The sequence below is a fragment of the Mustela nivalis genome, assembly GCF_964662115.1.
Source record: "Mustela nivalis genome assembly, chromosome: 4".
In the NCBI taxonomy this organism is placed as follows: Eukaryota; Metazoa; Chordata; class Mammalia; order Carnivora; family Mustelidae; genus Mustela; species Mustela nivalis.
Window position 1 is genome coordinate 14,908,277 of NC_139023.1, and position 18,442 is coordinate 14,926,718.

An 18,442-nucleotide genomic window follows, 5' to 3' on the forward strand; every position below is an offset into this window, starting at 1 on the left:
GCAAATCTCCTATGCAGAATAAATAATTTATGCAAATACTCCCCCCGCAAGGAGGTGGAGTGTAACTCCTCACTCCTTAAATTCAAGCTGCACATAGTGACTTCCTCCCAGAGATTACAGGAAACTGGAAAAAAGAATAATTTTACAGTGGAGAAACCTGATTAATACTACTACCATCAGGCAAACAAGGTTAACCTAATAGTGATGTTATGCTGATAGTGTGTATCCTTAATATGACATAATGAAATGGAGTTTTACCCTTGTAGTCTTTACCCCAAAACTCATAACTCCAGTCTAATCATGAGAAAAACATCACATCAATAACAATTGAGAGATAGTCTAATACTTAACCAGTCAAAATGTCAAGATCACAAACTCAGACAGTCTGAGAAAGTATTACAACCGAGAGGGTCCTAAGATGTGTTGACTCTCCTGGTAATATGGTAGGTTGGATGCAATCTTGGGACAGATAAAGGGTAATAGGTACAAACTAAGTAAGTGGACTTTAGATAATAATAATGTGTCAATATTTTCACTAATTGTGACAGATGTATTATATATGCTACTGTAAGATATTCCTAATAGGAGACACTAGGTATGGGATATATGGGAACTTTTTATACTCTCTTCATAATCTTTCTCTAAGTGTAAAACTATTTTAAACTAAAAAAAAAAAAAAAAGGTTGAGGGAACAGACACAAACATTAGCCTATGGGAATGGGAACTATTTCTAGGCTGACAGATGAGCATCTTGCATATTATACTGGTACTTAAAGATAATCTCCACTATAGAAGCTGTAATGCAGAAACAATTTGGAATGTTTCCAACGACCCAAAATGTGAAATGCAGAATTTACATAAATTATTTTGTTCTAATCACAACTTGATTTCTTTAGTATTTTTGTGATTCCTGCCCTATGCCAGTAATGGTTGTATGATTTAACACCATCCAACAAAATTTCACAAGCAGTAATGCTCTAAGTCATCATTCTCATTTTGTTCCTGGCTCACTTAATAAAAGGTTCAGCGGGTAGAGTGAAAGGTATCAGTGGGGAAGATGACTAAGATAAATTAAACATGCCCTTGATGCTGACAAATCTGGTTACAGCTGTTTTAATGTGCATAATATCCATAGAATACTTTACAAAAGTAAAGCACTGCCATTCACAATTTGTACATCATCATTACGTCCGTGGGAGCTGTCAGTGGTCCCACTTTCAACAGCTTTACCTAAATGAGGCAGAGATGGTCTTATCACAGAGGAATCATTTCAGTGAAGTTTGTTCCTGAAGGATTCTAACCTGAGTATGGTCTTCTCTCTCCATCCGGACCAAGCTTTAAAGAATACCTTTTAGGCTCTGAGAAAACTGAGTTTGGAAAACAATGTTTTTTGTTTTGTTTTGTTTTGTTTTAAATCAAGCAGTCTTTGAAAGCTACACAATTTCTGTTTAACTTTGATGGATGAAAGTAAATAACAAAGTATTCCACTTCAAACTGGTTATATATGTTAATATTTATTTATTTGATAGCTTCACTTTGAAATGGTTAATTATTTTATTAAAACATTGAGGTTGTTTTTTTTTTTAAGATTTTATTGATTTATTTGAGAGAGGGGGGAGAGAGAGAGAGCATGAGTAAAGCAGATGCCTAACTGAGCCACCCAGGTGCCCCAAAGGATTGTTTTAAAATAAACCACAAATCCCCAAATAAGATCCTATCCTATGCTTATGAAGCAAACTGTTTTGAATGATACATTATGTATTTCCCATTCATTCAGTCATGCATCCATTCAAAAAATATTTCTTAAGTTTTTAGATACCAAGTAATTTTCTGGTAATTTTTTTATAGTAGAGAACTAAACCAAATTAATCCCTACCTTCATGGAGCATACTTTTTTAAATTTTTAAAAAGATTTTATTTATTTATTTTTGAGATAGAGAGAGAGAGAGAGAGAGATCACAAGCAGGCCGAGGCAAGCAGAAGGAGAGGGAGAAGCAGGCAGAAAGCCAGATATGGGGCTCAATCCCAGGATGTGGGGATCCTGACTGGAGCAAAAGGCAGATACTTAACTGATTGAGCCACCCAGGTGTCCCTGGAGCATACATGTTAAATTCAATTCATGAATAGAAAAGTGGCCCTACCATCAACTTGTTACTGTTTCTACTTGAGTATATTTGCTATGTTGCTACAGGTACTGTGAACTATGGGGCCCATAGCTTGCTCTTTCTTGTTTCCATGCCTTCTTGATGCTTTGTTCATAATGGCAAATATAAGATGACTTTCCCCTCACTAGGAAATCAATCGAAACTTTGACCCTATATCAAAATATGACTGTGAGAATCACCAGTCAATTAGAATTTCCATACAGATAAACAAAATGCAATTTCAAGATAATTTTAGGCAATTTGGTTTTATATGCACATTGTGTGTTCTGTAGTATGCAGAAAATTCTGAGGAACTGGACATGTTTAAGAAAACAAGATAAAGCGAAACTATGAACCCTCTGGGCCTGAGTTTGACAAAACTCTGTGATTGAAAGAATAAAAGTACACATTGATGTACCAAAGTCATTATCACCCTGTTGGTATATAAAACACTAGACAGCTAATTTTTCTCTCCTACAGGTCTTATCTGTTTTTATTTATTTTAATTTTATTAAAAGATATACTTGACCTTTGAATTTCATAGTTAATTTTGTTGACATTTAAAATAATTTTTATTTTAAAAGGCTTAAACCTTTTAAAAGATTTTGTAGGTATTGCTTTGATTTTCACCATTCATTCCATACGTATTTATTGGACCCTCCTCTGTCTCAGGCATTGTTTTAGATGTAGGAATTCAGCAGTGAATAAAATAAACAATATCCCTGTCCTCCTAAAAATTACATTCTACTTGAGAGGATCAAAAAAAGTAAATTTATATTCAGATATGTATATCAGGTAGTGCAAGAGCAAGAGTTAAGGAGAAAAATAAAACCCCAAAGGAGCAGAGGACATGGTGAGGAGAAGTGGGGAAGGTGGGGGTTACCTCAGTCAGGGTGGACAGAAAACCACGGGAGAAGGAAAGACCCCAGAGAAGTCAGGGTGAGAAGCTTGTACCAAGATAGAATGATAGAATGATAAAATGCTTGTACAAAGGACTTCGGCCAAAGTGTGTCTGAAGTTGCCTAAGAACAGAAAGCCAGGGCACAGTTAGCAGGAGATGAAGTGAGAAAAGATGCCAAGTGCCAGACATGTTGATCCTTGTATGTGATTCTGGATTTGTCTTCTACTCTAGAGTAATAAATTTTATATATATATATATATATATATATATATATATGCACACACACATACACACACATATGCATATATAGACACACCCATATAATGCTATGTAATATATTATCTATATGTGTGATATATTATCTATATACATTCTACATATATAAATTATATATAATTAATATATGTGTAATTTAATCTCACCACATGTTTCATACTGTTCAGTTAGGGCTATACACTACTCACTATCACTCATCTTTTCTACCTTTTATGTGCATTATAATATACATAATATATACATATTATATAATATACATTATTACTCTCTCTAGACACACACACACACCATCCACTAGTGCATGATGGTTTCTCCTAATCAAAGCTAAAAATTACACAAATAAAGCTAATCTACATCAAGAAAAATATTAGTCAATACATATTTGTATTGTCAAACCCAGAATCTATACAAATCTCTACAGATTGACAAAACGGATGTTGAATCAAATATTCATATGTTTGAAATCCAGACACATTAAAATAGCACAGATTTTTTTCTATTTTCATCAAAAAAGTCATTCAATAGGCACTGACAGATAGCAATGAACATCATAAGTATTTGTGACTTCTAATAAAATACTTGGGAGAGCTGGAAATGAAAGAAAATGTTTCTTTTTTATTAAACAATAACTGACATGCAATATTATATTAGTTTCAGGTGCACAAGATAGTGAGTTAATATTTTTTATTCATTACAAAATGATCACCATGATAGGTCGTTATCATCTGTCACCTTACGAAATTGCTGCCGTATTATTGATTCTATTCCCTATGCTGTACATTACATCTCTAACATATTTATTTTATAACTGTAAGTTGATACCTCTCAATCCCCTTCTCCTATTTCATCTGTCTCCCCCTCTCCCAGTTCTGGCAACAGCTAGTTTATTTTCAGTAACTGTGATTCTGTTTCTGTTTTGTTAGTTTGTTTTCGTTTTTTCAGCTCATAAGTGAAATTATATAGTACTTGTCTTTCTCTGTAAGACTTATTTCGCTTGGTATACTATGTATTAGATCCATCCATGTTGTCATAAGATTTAGTTGTTTTTGTTTTTGGGTTTTTTTTGTGTGTGTGTGTGTGTGTGTGTGTATGGCTAAGTAATATCCCCTTGTGTATATGTGTGGGTGGGTGAGTGTATGTCTACAGCTATAGAACAGATATATCACATAAGTATATACAGCATCTTTTATTTCTATTCATCTATTGATGGATACTTTGGTTCCTTCCATGTCTTGGCTATTATAAATAATCTGCAATGAACATAGGGGTATATATATCTTGTGAAATTAGTGTTTTCATTCTTTTTTGGAAAGATACCCAGAAGAGGAATTGCTAGATGTTATAGTAGTTTTATTTTTAATTTTTTGAGGAATCTCCATTTTGTTTTCATAGCAGCTGGACCAACTTATCCACCAACAGTGCTCAAGGGTTCCCTTTTGTTCACATCCTTGTCAACACTTGTTATTTCTTGTCTTTGTGATAATACTCACTCTGACAGGTGTGAGGCTGTCTCATTGTGGTTTTGATTTGCATTTTTCTGATGATTAGTGACACTGAGTATCTTTTCATATGCCTGTTGACAGGCCTATCTATGTGTCCTCTTTGGAAAAATATTTACTCAGATCCTCTGCCCATTTTTTAAATCAGGTGTTTTTTGTTATTGTTGTTGTTATTGAGTTGGATGAATTTTTTATACATTTTGATATCAATCTCTTATAAGATACATGGTTTTCAAGTATCTTCTATCATTCAGTATGTTGCCTTTTCATTTTGTCAACGATTTCCTTTACTGTGCAAAAATTAGTTTGATGCAGTCCTTTTCTTTTTTTTTTTTTAAATAGATTTTTGCTTTTGTTTTTTTTGCCAGAGAAGTCATATCTAAAAAAATATCACAAGAAGAGTGTCAAAGAGATTACTGTATTTCTCCTAAGAGTTTTATGTTTCGAATCCTACATTCAAGTCTTTGATTCATTTTAAATTAATTTTTGTGTATAACATAAGAGGCCCATTTCATCCTTGCTCATGTGACCGTCCAATGTTCGGAACATTCCTTATGGAAAAAACTCTTTTCCCATTGTATGTTCTTCCTTCATTTATCATAAATTAATTGACCATATATCTGTGGGTTTATATCTGGACTTTCTATTCTATCCATTCCATAGATCTATGTGTCTGTTTTTCTTCCAATATCATACTGTTTTGAGTACTATAGCCTAGAAGTATAGTTTGAGATCAAGTAGTGTGATACTCCGAGTTCTTTACTCTTTTTCAAGACTGCTTTGGCTATTTGGGTTTTTTTGTGATTCTGTACACACTTTAGGATTATTTGTTATAGTTATACAAACAATTTCATTAGTATTTTGGTAGGGTGTAGACTGAATTTGTAAATTGCTTTGGATGGTATAGACATTTAAAAAGTATTAATTCCTCCAACCCATGAGCATAGCATATCTTTCCATTTATTTGTGTTGTCTTTAATTTCTTTCTTCCTTTCAGAATACAGGTCTTTCACGTCTTTGGTTAAGTTTATTCCTAGATATATATCCTTTCTAATGTATTTGTAAATGTGATTGCCCTTTTAATTTCTATTTCTGTTAGTTCATTATTAGTGTATAGAAACACAACAGATTTCTGTATATTAATTTTGTATCCTGCAACTTGACTAAAATAATTTATTAATTTTGGCAGCTTTTTTGGTAGAGTCTTTAGCTGTGTGTGTGTGTGTGTGTGTGTGTGTGTGTGTGTATATGATTTTACATATATATATATGTTATATATGTTATCTGCAAAAATCATGTTATCTGCAAATAATGACGCTTTTATTTTCTTCCAATTTGGATGCTTTTATTTTTTTTTTCTTGCCTAATTGCTGTGGCTAGGACTTCTAATATTATATTGTGGGACTGCACATTTTTTTCTTGTTCCTTAGAGGAAAAACTTTCAGATTAAGACAATGCTTATCTTATCTGCTGTTACTTTCAAGAAATACTGCAAGTTTAATAATATATTTTTGAAAGCAACCACCACTATATTTAACTGATGATTTTATTAATGACTATAGCACCCACATGATTAAAAAATAAAGAGCCTATATGTTGTGAAAATGTGGTTTTTATGTATACATATACATAAATATATGTATACATATATTTTTATGTATATGTATACATAAAAACCACATTTTCACAACATTTATGTATATGTATACATTTATGTATATGTATATATAAAACCACATTTTTATAACATATACATATGTATGTACATATTTATGTAAAATCATGTGTACTCGCATAATAGGATATGTGTTATGCAGTGCCAATAACTTTAGAAACATGGACGATATATAAGGTCATCAGGAATGTCTTTATTCTGTAAGAAAAATAAGATAGTTCATTTATGTTTCTAAACTTCAGAGAGAAAATGTACACCTACGATTCTATATGACTATAGTTTTAAGAAAATTCTCAGGATACTTGATTTATATTTGTAAAACATTTTATAATCTCTAGAACTTTTTATTATGTAAAGGAAAGTAAAATTGTTTTCAGGTTAAAATAAAATTTAATTGTTAATGTAGTTCTTGGTAAATTGTTAATGTAGTATTATGCTACATTATAGCTCATTGTAATTTCAGGGCTCTGTTAATCCTGCTACTCTTTATTTACACTATTTTGCAGCTCCCTCTCCAGTCACCAATGTGAAAAAGGGGAAGATTGCAAAAAACAGCATCTCTTTGTCTTGGCAAGAGCCAGATCGTCCAAATGGAATCATCCTAGAGTATGAAATCAAATATTTTGAAAAGGTAAGAGTAGTAAGTTAAAGAATGCCCTTTTATCTTCTTCTGCTTCTTTTTCTTTTTTCACTTTAGCAACTGAAATTATCCAATTTTTAGAAAAATGTGTTGCAATTCTATGTGTAGATCAATGACAATTGATTCTGCAGTCATGATTATGGAGGCTAGAAATGTATAGGGAGCACTCTGTTCTGCTGCTGCCAAATAATTTTGCTGCCAGACTACTGCCATAGAGTCTAACATCAGCTTAACTAGGTTTCACAACATAGAACATTTTGAAATGTTGTAACTACTTCAGTTCTTGAACTTCAGTCCCATCTGCCGTGTACTATAAGGAAAAATACATATGGCTATAGCCATTAACCCTGCCTAATACCTATGCTCTTAAGGAGGTATGGGTAGATAAGATGTGAATGTAAAGCATAATTTTAAAATCCATATAAAGAACCTGATACTGTATTATAAACTGTGTTTTATTTTCTTTTTAAGATTTTATTTATTTATTTGACAAAGAGAGAGAGGTCACCAGTAGGCAGAGAGGCAAGCAGAGAGAGAGGGGGAAGCAGGCTCCCTGCTGAGCAGAGAGCCCGATGTGGGTCTTGATCCCAGGACTCTGAGATCATGACTTGAGCCGAAGGCAAAGGCTTAACCCACCGAGCCACCCAGGTGCCCTATAAACTGCATTTTAAAATGAGAAGACATAAAAGCAAAAACGTACGCCTCCCATTTCCTACATTTTCTTAATTTCTTCTTTCTTAAGTTGTCTCTTAGGTCTACTCTTGCATGTTTTTCCATAGAAGTCCTGAGTTTTAAAGGCAGTAATTAGAAGTGCCTGGTTGGTGCCCGTAATTGGTTAAGCAACTGCCTTCAGCTCAGGTCATGATCTCTGGGTCCTGGGATTGAGCCCCGCATCAGGCTCCCTGCTCAGTGGGGAGCCTGATTCTCCTTCTTCCACTCTCCCCGCTTGTGCTCTCTCTATCTCTCTGACAAATAAATAAATAAAATCTTAAAAAAAAAATATAGGCATCAATTATTCCTTTTTCTCTCTTCTGAATCCACAACCAAGTGAGCTATTGACAAAGAAATAAGACAGAAAATAAAGGTGAACTTAAATTTCTAAAGAGGAACTATAGTATATAGCTTAGATATGTAGTCACCATGGTCTTCCTATACCTCCCACCTCCATTTTACTTTGATTTTTATACAGTCTGGATCTGAATGGCATACCCTACTTAGAACAACAAAGCTTCCAATAGAGGAGATAAAGATAGACAAGTGCTCAAACCAGACTCTCACTGGTGGATAGGAAACTCTGACTCAAGAGTATGATTCCTACTATGCAGCCGTCAAACGAAAGGAAATCTTGCCATTTGCGACGACGTGGATGGAACTAGAGGGTATCATGCTTAGGGAAATAAGTCAAGCGGAGAAAGACAACTATCATATGATCTCCCTGATATGAGGAAGTGGAGATGCAACATGGGGGGTTTTAGGGGGTAGGAAAAGAATACATGAAACAAGATGGGATTGGGAGGGAGACAAACCATAAGTGACTCTTAATCTCACAAAACAAACTGAGGGTTGCTGGGGTTATGGACATTGGGGAGGGTATGTGCTATGGTGAGTGCTGTGAAGTGTGTAAACCTGGCGATTCACAGACGTGTACCCCTGAGTATAAAAATACATTATATGTTTATAAAATAAATAAAAAATTTTTGGAAAAAAAAAGTATGATTCCTATGAAAGTAGGAGCAGAAAACATTACAAAGATATGCTCAATTGCTTTCCCTAAACTCATGGAGCCAACACTCTCTCTCTTAGAGTGAATAGTGAAGAGGATAAGAGAAGTTAAAAACTTTGCAATCCCAGAGAAATTGTTCTTGTTAGCACATTGGAAAAGAGAGAGAGAGGGATAAATGGTTCTCCTTGTACTGATGCAAAAATACCAGGAAAAATACTTATTTAAAAATTCAACATTTTGTGTATATGCATAGATGAAAGAGTTTAGGTAAATACATTGAAATACATTAAATAATGCATAGCATTATAGAGGTATTTTTTTTTCTAAAAATTGTTTCTTTTATTCATTGATTTAACAATTACCTGTGTGAAGATAATAATAATAAAACAGTAGTGGGTGGGGCAGGGGGACAGTGGAAATGTCTACATATCCTTTCTAGGTTTTGAATGCCTGTGTTAAGTTCTTATATTGATTTTATAAATAGGTAAAGAAATAGCAGATTATTACTTTTGAAGGATTACTCAGTAATCCTTTTAGGAATGACTTGCTGGTAGCATTACAAATAACTATTGAATCTTTAGGGAGCATAAATGAAGATACTTCTATTTCATAAAGAAAAATGTATTATCAAATATATTATTCACCAAGAATGTACTAATACAATATCTATGAGACAAAACTATGTTGGTATGGGGCACCTGGCTGGCTTAGTCAGTGGTGCATGCAACTCTTGGTCTCGGAATTATGAGTTCAAGACCCGTGCTGGGTGTAGAGAATACTGAAAAATAAAATCTTAAAAAACCAAAAAACTATTTTGGAATATGGTTTACAGTATTTATTATAAAAAATATGACAAATTGAGTAAAATATTGTGTCATTCATATTCCCTATTGATTCTTGTTTCTCTGGGAGTAGTACTCAAAACTGCATTTTAAATTCAAGAGCTCTACAATCTAAACACACCCTGTATCCAAAATAATTTGTTAAATCAAGGTTTACATCCTCATTCATTGTTTTATAAATTTTATTACTGTATACTAACGAAAAACAGGATATATATATATACATATGTGACATAGACTGATTTTTTTGCAAGTATTCTGAGTTTCAAATTTTTATTGTAATTGAAGTTGATTTCAAAAGAAGTTGAAATATATAATGACATTTAAAAATAATGATGTACTAGGGGTGCTGGCTGGCTTAGTCAGTGGAGCACACAACTCTTGATCTTAGGGTTGTGAGTTTGAGCCCCAAATTGGGCATTGACCTACTTTAAAAAAATAAATTAAAAAAAGGGAGTATCTAAAAAACTTTTGAATACTACTCACCAAAACTTTGTATTTGAATATATATTATAGATGAAATAAAGTTCAACAGCAAGAAGACTAAAATTTGATGTCTTTTTTTTTTTTTTTTTTTGTATGGTTTTCTTCCCCTAAAGCAACTAGCTGGACCAAAGGACCAAATGTCTGGTTTCTTTTTTGTTTCTAACGAATTATCCTATTTTTTTCCCCTTATGAGTAATCTTTCATTGATTTTACTGTTACCAGCATGTGCGTGAATCTCATATGCATAATACTCAATAAAAGCAAGGATTTATAATTTTTTCTTTAAGTGAAACAGTTTTTCAACAAATGATAGGCAAAGTCCTTTTCTCTTAATAATCCTTCTAATGAATTTTAACCATATTGTGGAATTATTTCCTTCATAGTTCAATTTTTTCAAATTATACTTATTTCATGAAAATTTAGCTTTATATTTAATATCTTACATTCAATGCTATGTTATACACTCTATTATTTTTATAACTCAGCCTAAGAAAAAAATAACTTAAGAAATTATTTCTATATAGTCTTAGTAAATGTAGAGTAAGTTGTTTATTTACATTCCTAAAAAGCAGCAAAACCTTTATATATTATTTGGGGGAAGTTATTAACTTCTCTTAGTCAGTGTTTTTTTTTTTACAGCGAAAATATTAACTCCAAGAACTTTTTGCCAAGCACAATTATTGAGCAAACCAATAAAAGACATGAAAGTTTTTTTTTTTTTTTAATACTTTCTGGAAAAAAAAAAAAGAAAGAAAGAAAAGAAAAAGAAGAAAAAGATAATGAGCTCTTATAGCATGTATTGAGGTGGGGGTCCTGATCGATTTCCAGAGCTCATTTTGAACCTTCAGAGGCTACCGCCATTTTATTGGATGGCTCTTGGCCAGACACAGGTGGCAGAGCTTTCCAGGGCTTCTGCATTTGCCAGCTGGCATTACTGCCCGCCGTTGCCCTGCTCTAATAGAGGTCATTGGGCCTCTCTGCTCCTGCATGGGGATGGGCCCATTGCCATCTCTTAATTAAAGGCAGAGGCAAAAGGAAGCTGCCCCTTGGCAGGGTGTTTGCCAGCTGGCTCCTTCTGCAGAGGCCCTCCCCTCCCTGCATGTGAACAGTGTTTGCTAAGCAGCTGGGGAATGTAGCTCATTTGCTCAGTGGGAGCATGAAGGCAGCAAAAGCCATTGCCCTAACCAGGATTCAGCAGCCTGGTGGTCGTGGGTGCTGAAGATGTATAGATAGGGTTTGTGATAAAAAGGAAATTATAATACGACTGTGACTGAATAGAATGGAACAGAAGCAAATTTTGGAAGATGCTTAAGTAACTTGAAATGTGCATTTATGGTTTTCCATCCCTTCGTTGTATGCTTTGGTGAGTCAGTCCCTCTGTTACTATAGATTTCAATCGACCCAGAAAGAGAAGGCAAAATTAGAACTCAGAGAAGAAACCACTTAGACATACATGTTAATATAGAAACCAGAGTGTTGTGTGATCTTATGCAATTGTTATTAGATCATGCAATATTTCAAGGAGCAGTATGCCAGTTTCCTTGTAATGCCCCCCACCCCCAATCTGGCAGAAGTGACAGCTTCTAATAATTTTACAAGACATATTAATTGTAACTTCAATAGTTAGGAGTTTACAACAAAATTTTAGTTTGTTTTTCTTTTTATTAAATTTGCTTTAAATTTACCATCTTGCTACAGGACCTAAAGTCAAATTTACCTAGAACTGGGATTTGCTGGGCGCTCCATATATCATCTCTGTCTCCGGGTCTACTGCTTACAATGCTCTTAGTCAATAATTTTATCCCATTTTAAAGAAGGAAAAACTGAGGTTAAGTTGTATATCCACATTTGCACACTTCCTTAGACAATAGCATGGCTTGAATTCTAACCCTGATATTCCGTCCTTTTTTAAAAAACAAACAAAAAAACCTCTTACTTTACATTATAAATGTTAATATTTTATGTAAAAATCCTAATTATGTCAAATATACCAGAATCCTTAGTTTTGTCTAAATATTTAAACCAACTTCTCTTTAAACAAAATGCAGGTAATAACAAACATATATTTTATCATTTCTTGCTGAAATTACTACTTCAGTTATAGCCAAAGTGAATAGTATAATCTTACTGAGAAAGTCTTGTATATTCGGTCTCTTGCTGAAATTACTACTTCAGTTATAGCCAAAGTGAATAGTATAATCTTACTGAGAAAGTCTTGTATATTCGGTCTTAAGCTAGAGCAGCCACAGAACATCAGTAACTACAATAGTTTATAGAAGCTATTTACTTCTTTTAAAAGAAACTCATCAAGAAATTGTCTGCTTTTTTTTTTTTTACTGCTTTATTCCTAGCGTATAGAAGGGGTCAATTAAAGTATATAGAAGAAAGTTAAATGTTTGAGAATGAAGAAATGATTGAAATTTCTTGGTAAAATTTTATAGGATTTGATGACGTACTTTAAATCCTTGCAAAACTCTAGTAGTATTTCCTAAGCACTTTAAAGAATTGGCACTTTTAATATTAATCTGTGCATTAAAAAAATTTAAAAAAATAGTTGTTTTCGTGGAGTGCATCAGAAAACCTATTTGCTTTAGAAATTAGAACATACCTATTTATATAAAAATTTGGATGAATTTAACCCTAAGATAATACTACATGTTTGACTTTATTACATGAGGATGTAATGCAGTAAAACTGCTTTAAAAAATGTTTGATAGGTTGTATATTTTAGATTGCATTGGTGGTAGAATAGAACGTGATTAGCCATTGACTTTGATTTGTCAAAGTAGAAAAAATTTAAATAATAATTATGACAATTATACCATGTACTTTCTAGTTTAGTAAGTGTTTCACATGCATTACATTTTTTATTCTTATAACATGTCTATGAGGATATCCAGGCACCAATCTCTATCCCAACTTTACATATAAGATAACTGAGGATAAAAGTAAAAATTGATTTGCAATATTTTAGCATGTTTTCTGCATCCACACTAAAGTCACAACATGATGTGCTGCTGTTGATTATAAACTTCAAGGGAGAAGGAGCATGGTTTGTATTTACTTTACATTTTAATAGTATTATAAAGATTAAATAATAATCATATTCTCTATTGGGATTCTTGAGAAGTAATTGTTATATTCTTATTTTCAATTTTTTTCTCATTTCAGAAAAAAAGTCCTTTATATGTTATTCCCATTAGATCTTAAAAAACAAACAAACAAACAAACAAACAAAAACCAAAAACCCTCTCTATATGCTTCTATTAGTAAAGTAAAATTTTCTGAAAGGATCTAGAAAATGATAGTTTACAGTCATCAATCAAGATACTATAAGCAAAGACCACTTCCTAAAAATGGAAAAAGATCTCTAACCATTACCTATCATTATTTCAACCTGTAATATCTATCAGAAATGTAGTAATTGTGGAAACACCTTAAGGAAAATATAAGGGTAGTTAAGAATTCACACAGAAAAATACAAGGGAAGAGAAAGTTCAGAAGAGGGACTGTATGTTTACAGTGTGTAGGTCTAAGATTGAATGTACTAACTCAGAGGTGAGGAGAAGTTATGTATGGTTAGTGTAGACTTTGGTAGCAGTCGAAGTAGGAAGTTTCCAAGCTATCTTTACAGTGATTTTTTTTTTTATTCCATCTCCATTCACTACTCATCCAGCTCAAATACATAAATGTGAAAAAATGGAAAGTTTTTTAAAAATAAAAAATATATATTTCTTTAACTTTTTCTTTAGTAATCCTTGTTTAGACTTAATGAATTGAAATTAAAGTTCTCCAGCCAAGTCCTCATTCCTTCTCGTAAGCCCTAAATGTAATTAGAAATTAAAAATCACCAAAGATATAAAGCACAAGGCTTAAACCTGGAAATATATGAGATCTTGCTACCTTTCCCTGTGAACAGGCAGCATGTTAGATGTGTTCCAATAAATATTTATGAGAAAAATAAACACACAAATACCAATACTAAAATAGAGTCTATAAAAGAATTCATCTTCTGCAAATCATTTGAAAAGTTTACAAATTTATTTGTGCCAAAGACAAACATGGTGGATGACCAGAGAACATGTTACCTACCATCTCTGAGTTTTAGGAAACACTTTCAGCACCCCTAGGATGTAGAGATTTTTTTTTTCTAGAAGAGTATATTTGTACTAATAACAAGTATTAGTTTCTGATTTTCTGATTTATGATTCTAAGTTTTATCGTTGTCAGTAATTCATATATTGACTTTTTTATTGTATTACATGTGTTATCCAAGGACCAAGAAACCAGCTATACAATTATCAAATCTAAAGAGACAACTGTGACTGCAGAGGGCTTAAAACCAGCTTCAGTATATGTCTTCCAAATTCGAGCACGCACAGCAGCAGGCTACGGTGTCTTCAGTCGAAGATTTGAGTTTGAAACCATCCCAGTGTGTAAGTCATTTTAATTACTGTCAACTGATGTCTCTGTAATGGTTACCAGAAAAGAGTCAGTGGATCAATACGCTCCCTGGGCATTCTGTCAGTCTCCCGCTTCTCTCTCTCTCTCCCAGGCATGACCCCTTCGGGTAGGAAGCATCTGTCATGCTATATGGTGGGTTAGTGGGTTAACACATCGGACGCTGCTCCTCATCACATTTAGTCTACTGGGAGATGAAACATCAGGAGATCCTTAAGAAATGCTTAAACCTGCTTGTAAAGACTTTCTCTCCACAGCTGCCATACTTTATTGAATTGTTGCCATTTACTTTTACTTGTTTCATTGAACAATGCTATCAGGCTTCGTCTTTCTATGAAAATTCTACAGGGAGCGTGTAGAAGTATTAAGTTCGGCAAGAAAATGGCAGTCTCAGCAACCGTTCTGATCATTTTGAAAAATCAAAATCTCTGGCAGTATCTCTAAGTGAAGGGTCTGGAAATATTTCTGGAAATATATGAGATCTTGCTACCTTTCCCTGTGAACAGGGAAAGGTAGCATTGTACCATTTTTTTTTAATAAACATATATTTTTATCCCCAGGGGTACAGGTCTGTGAATCACCAGGTTTACACACTTCACAGCACTCACCAAAGCACATACCCTCCCCAATGTCCATAATCCCACCCCCTTCTCCCAAACCCCCTCCCCCCAGCAACCCTCAGTTTGTTTTGTGAGATTAAGAGTCACTTATGGTTTGTCTCCCTCCCAATCCCATCTTGTTTCATTGATTCTTCTCCTACACTTAAGCCCCCATGTTGCATCACCACTTCCTCATATCAGGGAAATCATATGATTCTTGTACCATTTTTTAAATAAAATAGAATAAAACGTTTTTATCTTTATCATCAAACAAAATATTTAGCTTACTTGTCCTAAAGCACACATTAAAAGCAAGATTAGAAGAAAACAGTAGCTTGCTTTCACTTATAGATGAAAAACTGACATTCTTAATTCTTGGTTATGAAGAAAATGACATACAAGAGTCGTGTGAAATGTCAAATGTGTGTGCGTATGTCTCTTCATTTGGTGCATGGCAGTTAAGAATACTGGCTTTAATGTGTCACTACTACTAAGAAAATTCTTTTTTTTTTTTTTTTAAGATTTTATTCATCTATTTGACAGACAGAGATCACAAATAGGCAGAGAGGCAGGGAAAGGAAGGGAAGCAGGCTCCCTGCTGAGCAGAGAGCCCAATGTGGGGCTGGATGTGGGGCTCGATCCCAGGACCCTGAGAGTATGACCTGAGCTGAAGGCAGAGGCCTTAATCCACTGAGCCACCCTGGCGCCCCAAGAAAATTCTTTCTTATCATTCAGGAATGTTAGGACAGAAAATTATCTGAAGATCATTACCTTGAATGTACACTTTAAAAAGACTTTCCTAATTGATTACTCAATTCATAATAATGATGCATGACGTTATTGATTTGCTTAATTTTTAAAATTCATGAATTTTAATTTATACTGTATGTGGGTCATAAAATTGCTATAAAGGGTTTTTCTTTTTTATCTGTATTATCTTGTATGTCATGCATATTGTCCTAGAACTGAATGCAAATGGTAAGCATAGGAATATAAAATCTTTATTTTAGAAAGCTGTTTAACATGAGGATTTGGATGGAAAAATCTGACTGGTCTTTCTCATGTTTTAGTTTATATTTTATAACTGCCCAATATCTGCTTTATTTTAACTTTGTATGCATATAAATAACATATTTAAATTTGGCCCCATATATCATCCCTTTCCCCAACAACAATGATAAAAATGCACGAGCAAATAAACCTAGCATGAATGAAACCATCCAGCCAACCTAGTTAGCTCATTTTTTTTTTTCCTGGTTTCTTTTAATGTAAATTGTCTTGAAGCTTTGAGACTATCACTGAATTTTTCTTAACTTCCATTTACCAAGATTTACCAAACACCTTTGTGTTTCTTTTATGATTTTTTCCCTTCTTTTCATCACTTCTTTTCATCCAGTTCTTACCTACTTGATTCAAATTTGTATAACCCAATTGCTAGAATAATGCTATTTTATTTTTCAAATGAAATTTTTACGTAGATAAGTGGAGTTTTATATGTAATTGTAAGTAACAGCGCAGAGTGAACTCTTATACAATTTGCTCAGTTCCTCTAATGGTAACATTTTGCAAAACTATAGCATAATATCACATTCAGGATCCTGACATTGATATAACTCACCAATCTTACTCAGATTTCCTTCTACTCCTTGTTGAGTGTGTGTATAGACATATGCGTGTATTAGGTTGGATACAACTTGGTCAGATGTATAGATTTGTATATGTATCATAATAGTCAAGAAGCTGAATAGTGCCAACATCACAAAGATCCCTCAGGTTGCCCTTTTATAACTATACCAACTGCCTTAGGGAATAGTTCCTGTGTCATAACTAATCACCGACAACAAATCTCTAAACATCCATTTCAAAAATTATGATATTTCAGAAATGTTCTATACATGGAATCATACAGTCTGTGACAGTTTAGAATTGACTTAATTCCCTGGAGATTCATCTAAAATTTTATGTGTATCGAGATTTTTTTTTTAATCAAGTGTCAGAATAACTTTTTTTAAAAATTAACATATAACGTATTATTTGTTTCAGGGGTACAGGTGTGTGAATCATCAGTCTTACACACTTCACAGCACCGCCCATAGCCCATGCCCTCCCCAGTGTCCATCACCAGCCGCCCCCTCCCTCCCATCTGCCTCCCCACCAACAGCCCTCAGTTTGTTTCCTGAGATTAAGAGTCTCTTATGCTTTGTCTCCCTCTCTGATTTCATCCTGTTTCATTTTTCCCCTCCCTTTCCCTATCCTCTCTCTTGTAACTCAAATTCCTCATATTAGTGAGATCATATGATAATTGTCTTTCTCTGATTGACTTATTTCACTTAGCGTAATACACCCTAGTTCCATCTATTTTGTTACAAAAGGCAAAATTTCAATTTTTTAAAAAAATATTTTTTTATTTATTTGACAGAGAGAGACCCAGTGAGAGAGGGAACACAAGCAGGGGGAGAGGGAGAGAGAGAAGCAGGCTCCCTGCTGAGCAGAGAGCCCAGTGCGGGGCCCCATCCCAGGACCCTGAGATCATGACCTGAGCTGAAGGCAGATGCTTAACAACTGAGTCACCCAGGCCATCAAGATTTCAGTTTTTTGATGGCTGCATAATATTCCTCTCTGTGTGTGTGTGTGTGTGTGTATCACATCTTCTTTATCCATTCTACTGCTGATGGATATCTAGACTTTTTCTATAGTTTGGCTATTGTGGACATTACTGCTATAAACATTGGGGTGCATGTGCCCCTTTGGATCACTACATTTGTATCTTTAAGGCAAACACCCAATAGTGCAATTGCTGGGTCATAGGGTAGCTCTATTTTCAACTTTTTGAGGAACCTCCATACTGTTTACCAGAGTGGCTGCACCAGCTTGCATTCCCACCAACAGTGTAGGAGGGTTCTCCTTACTCCACATCCTCGTCAAAACCTGTCGTTTCCTGGCTTGTTAATTTTAGCCATTCTTGTGTGAGGTGGCATCTCACTGTGGTTTTGATTTGTATTTTCCTTGATCAGATTATTTTAATCAAGAAAATTAATAGATAGTTATAGTGTGGTAGAAAGATCCCAAGTTCTTAGCCTGGCATTCATAAACCCTTTAATCTGTCTTCAACAAATCTTCACAGCTTCATGATTCACTATTTAAACATAGAGCTAAAATGTAGAGAATATCTATGTAATACTGGTTTGTAACCAGG

At 34.0% G+C, this 18,442-nt stretch overlaps 1 protein-coding gene across 1 annotated transcript in view; it reads left to right on the plus strand.

Annotated features, from left to right (window-relative positions):
- EPHA5 (EPH receptor A5) overlaps positions 1-18,442 on the plus strand; it is a 273,566-nt gene that overhangs the window by 168,052 nt on the left and 87,072 nt on the right. Inside the window, exons 6-7 of the mRNA XM_082729161.1 lie at positions 7,002-7,126; positions 14,463-14,622. Of these exons, the coding sequence (XP_082585287.1) occupies positions 7,002-7,126; positions 14,463-14,622 (285 nt within the window). The remainder of the gene's footprint in view (positions 1-7,001; positions 7,127-14,462; positions 14,623-18,442) is intronic.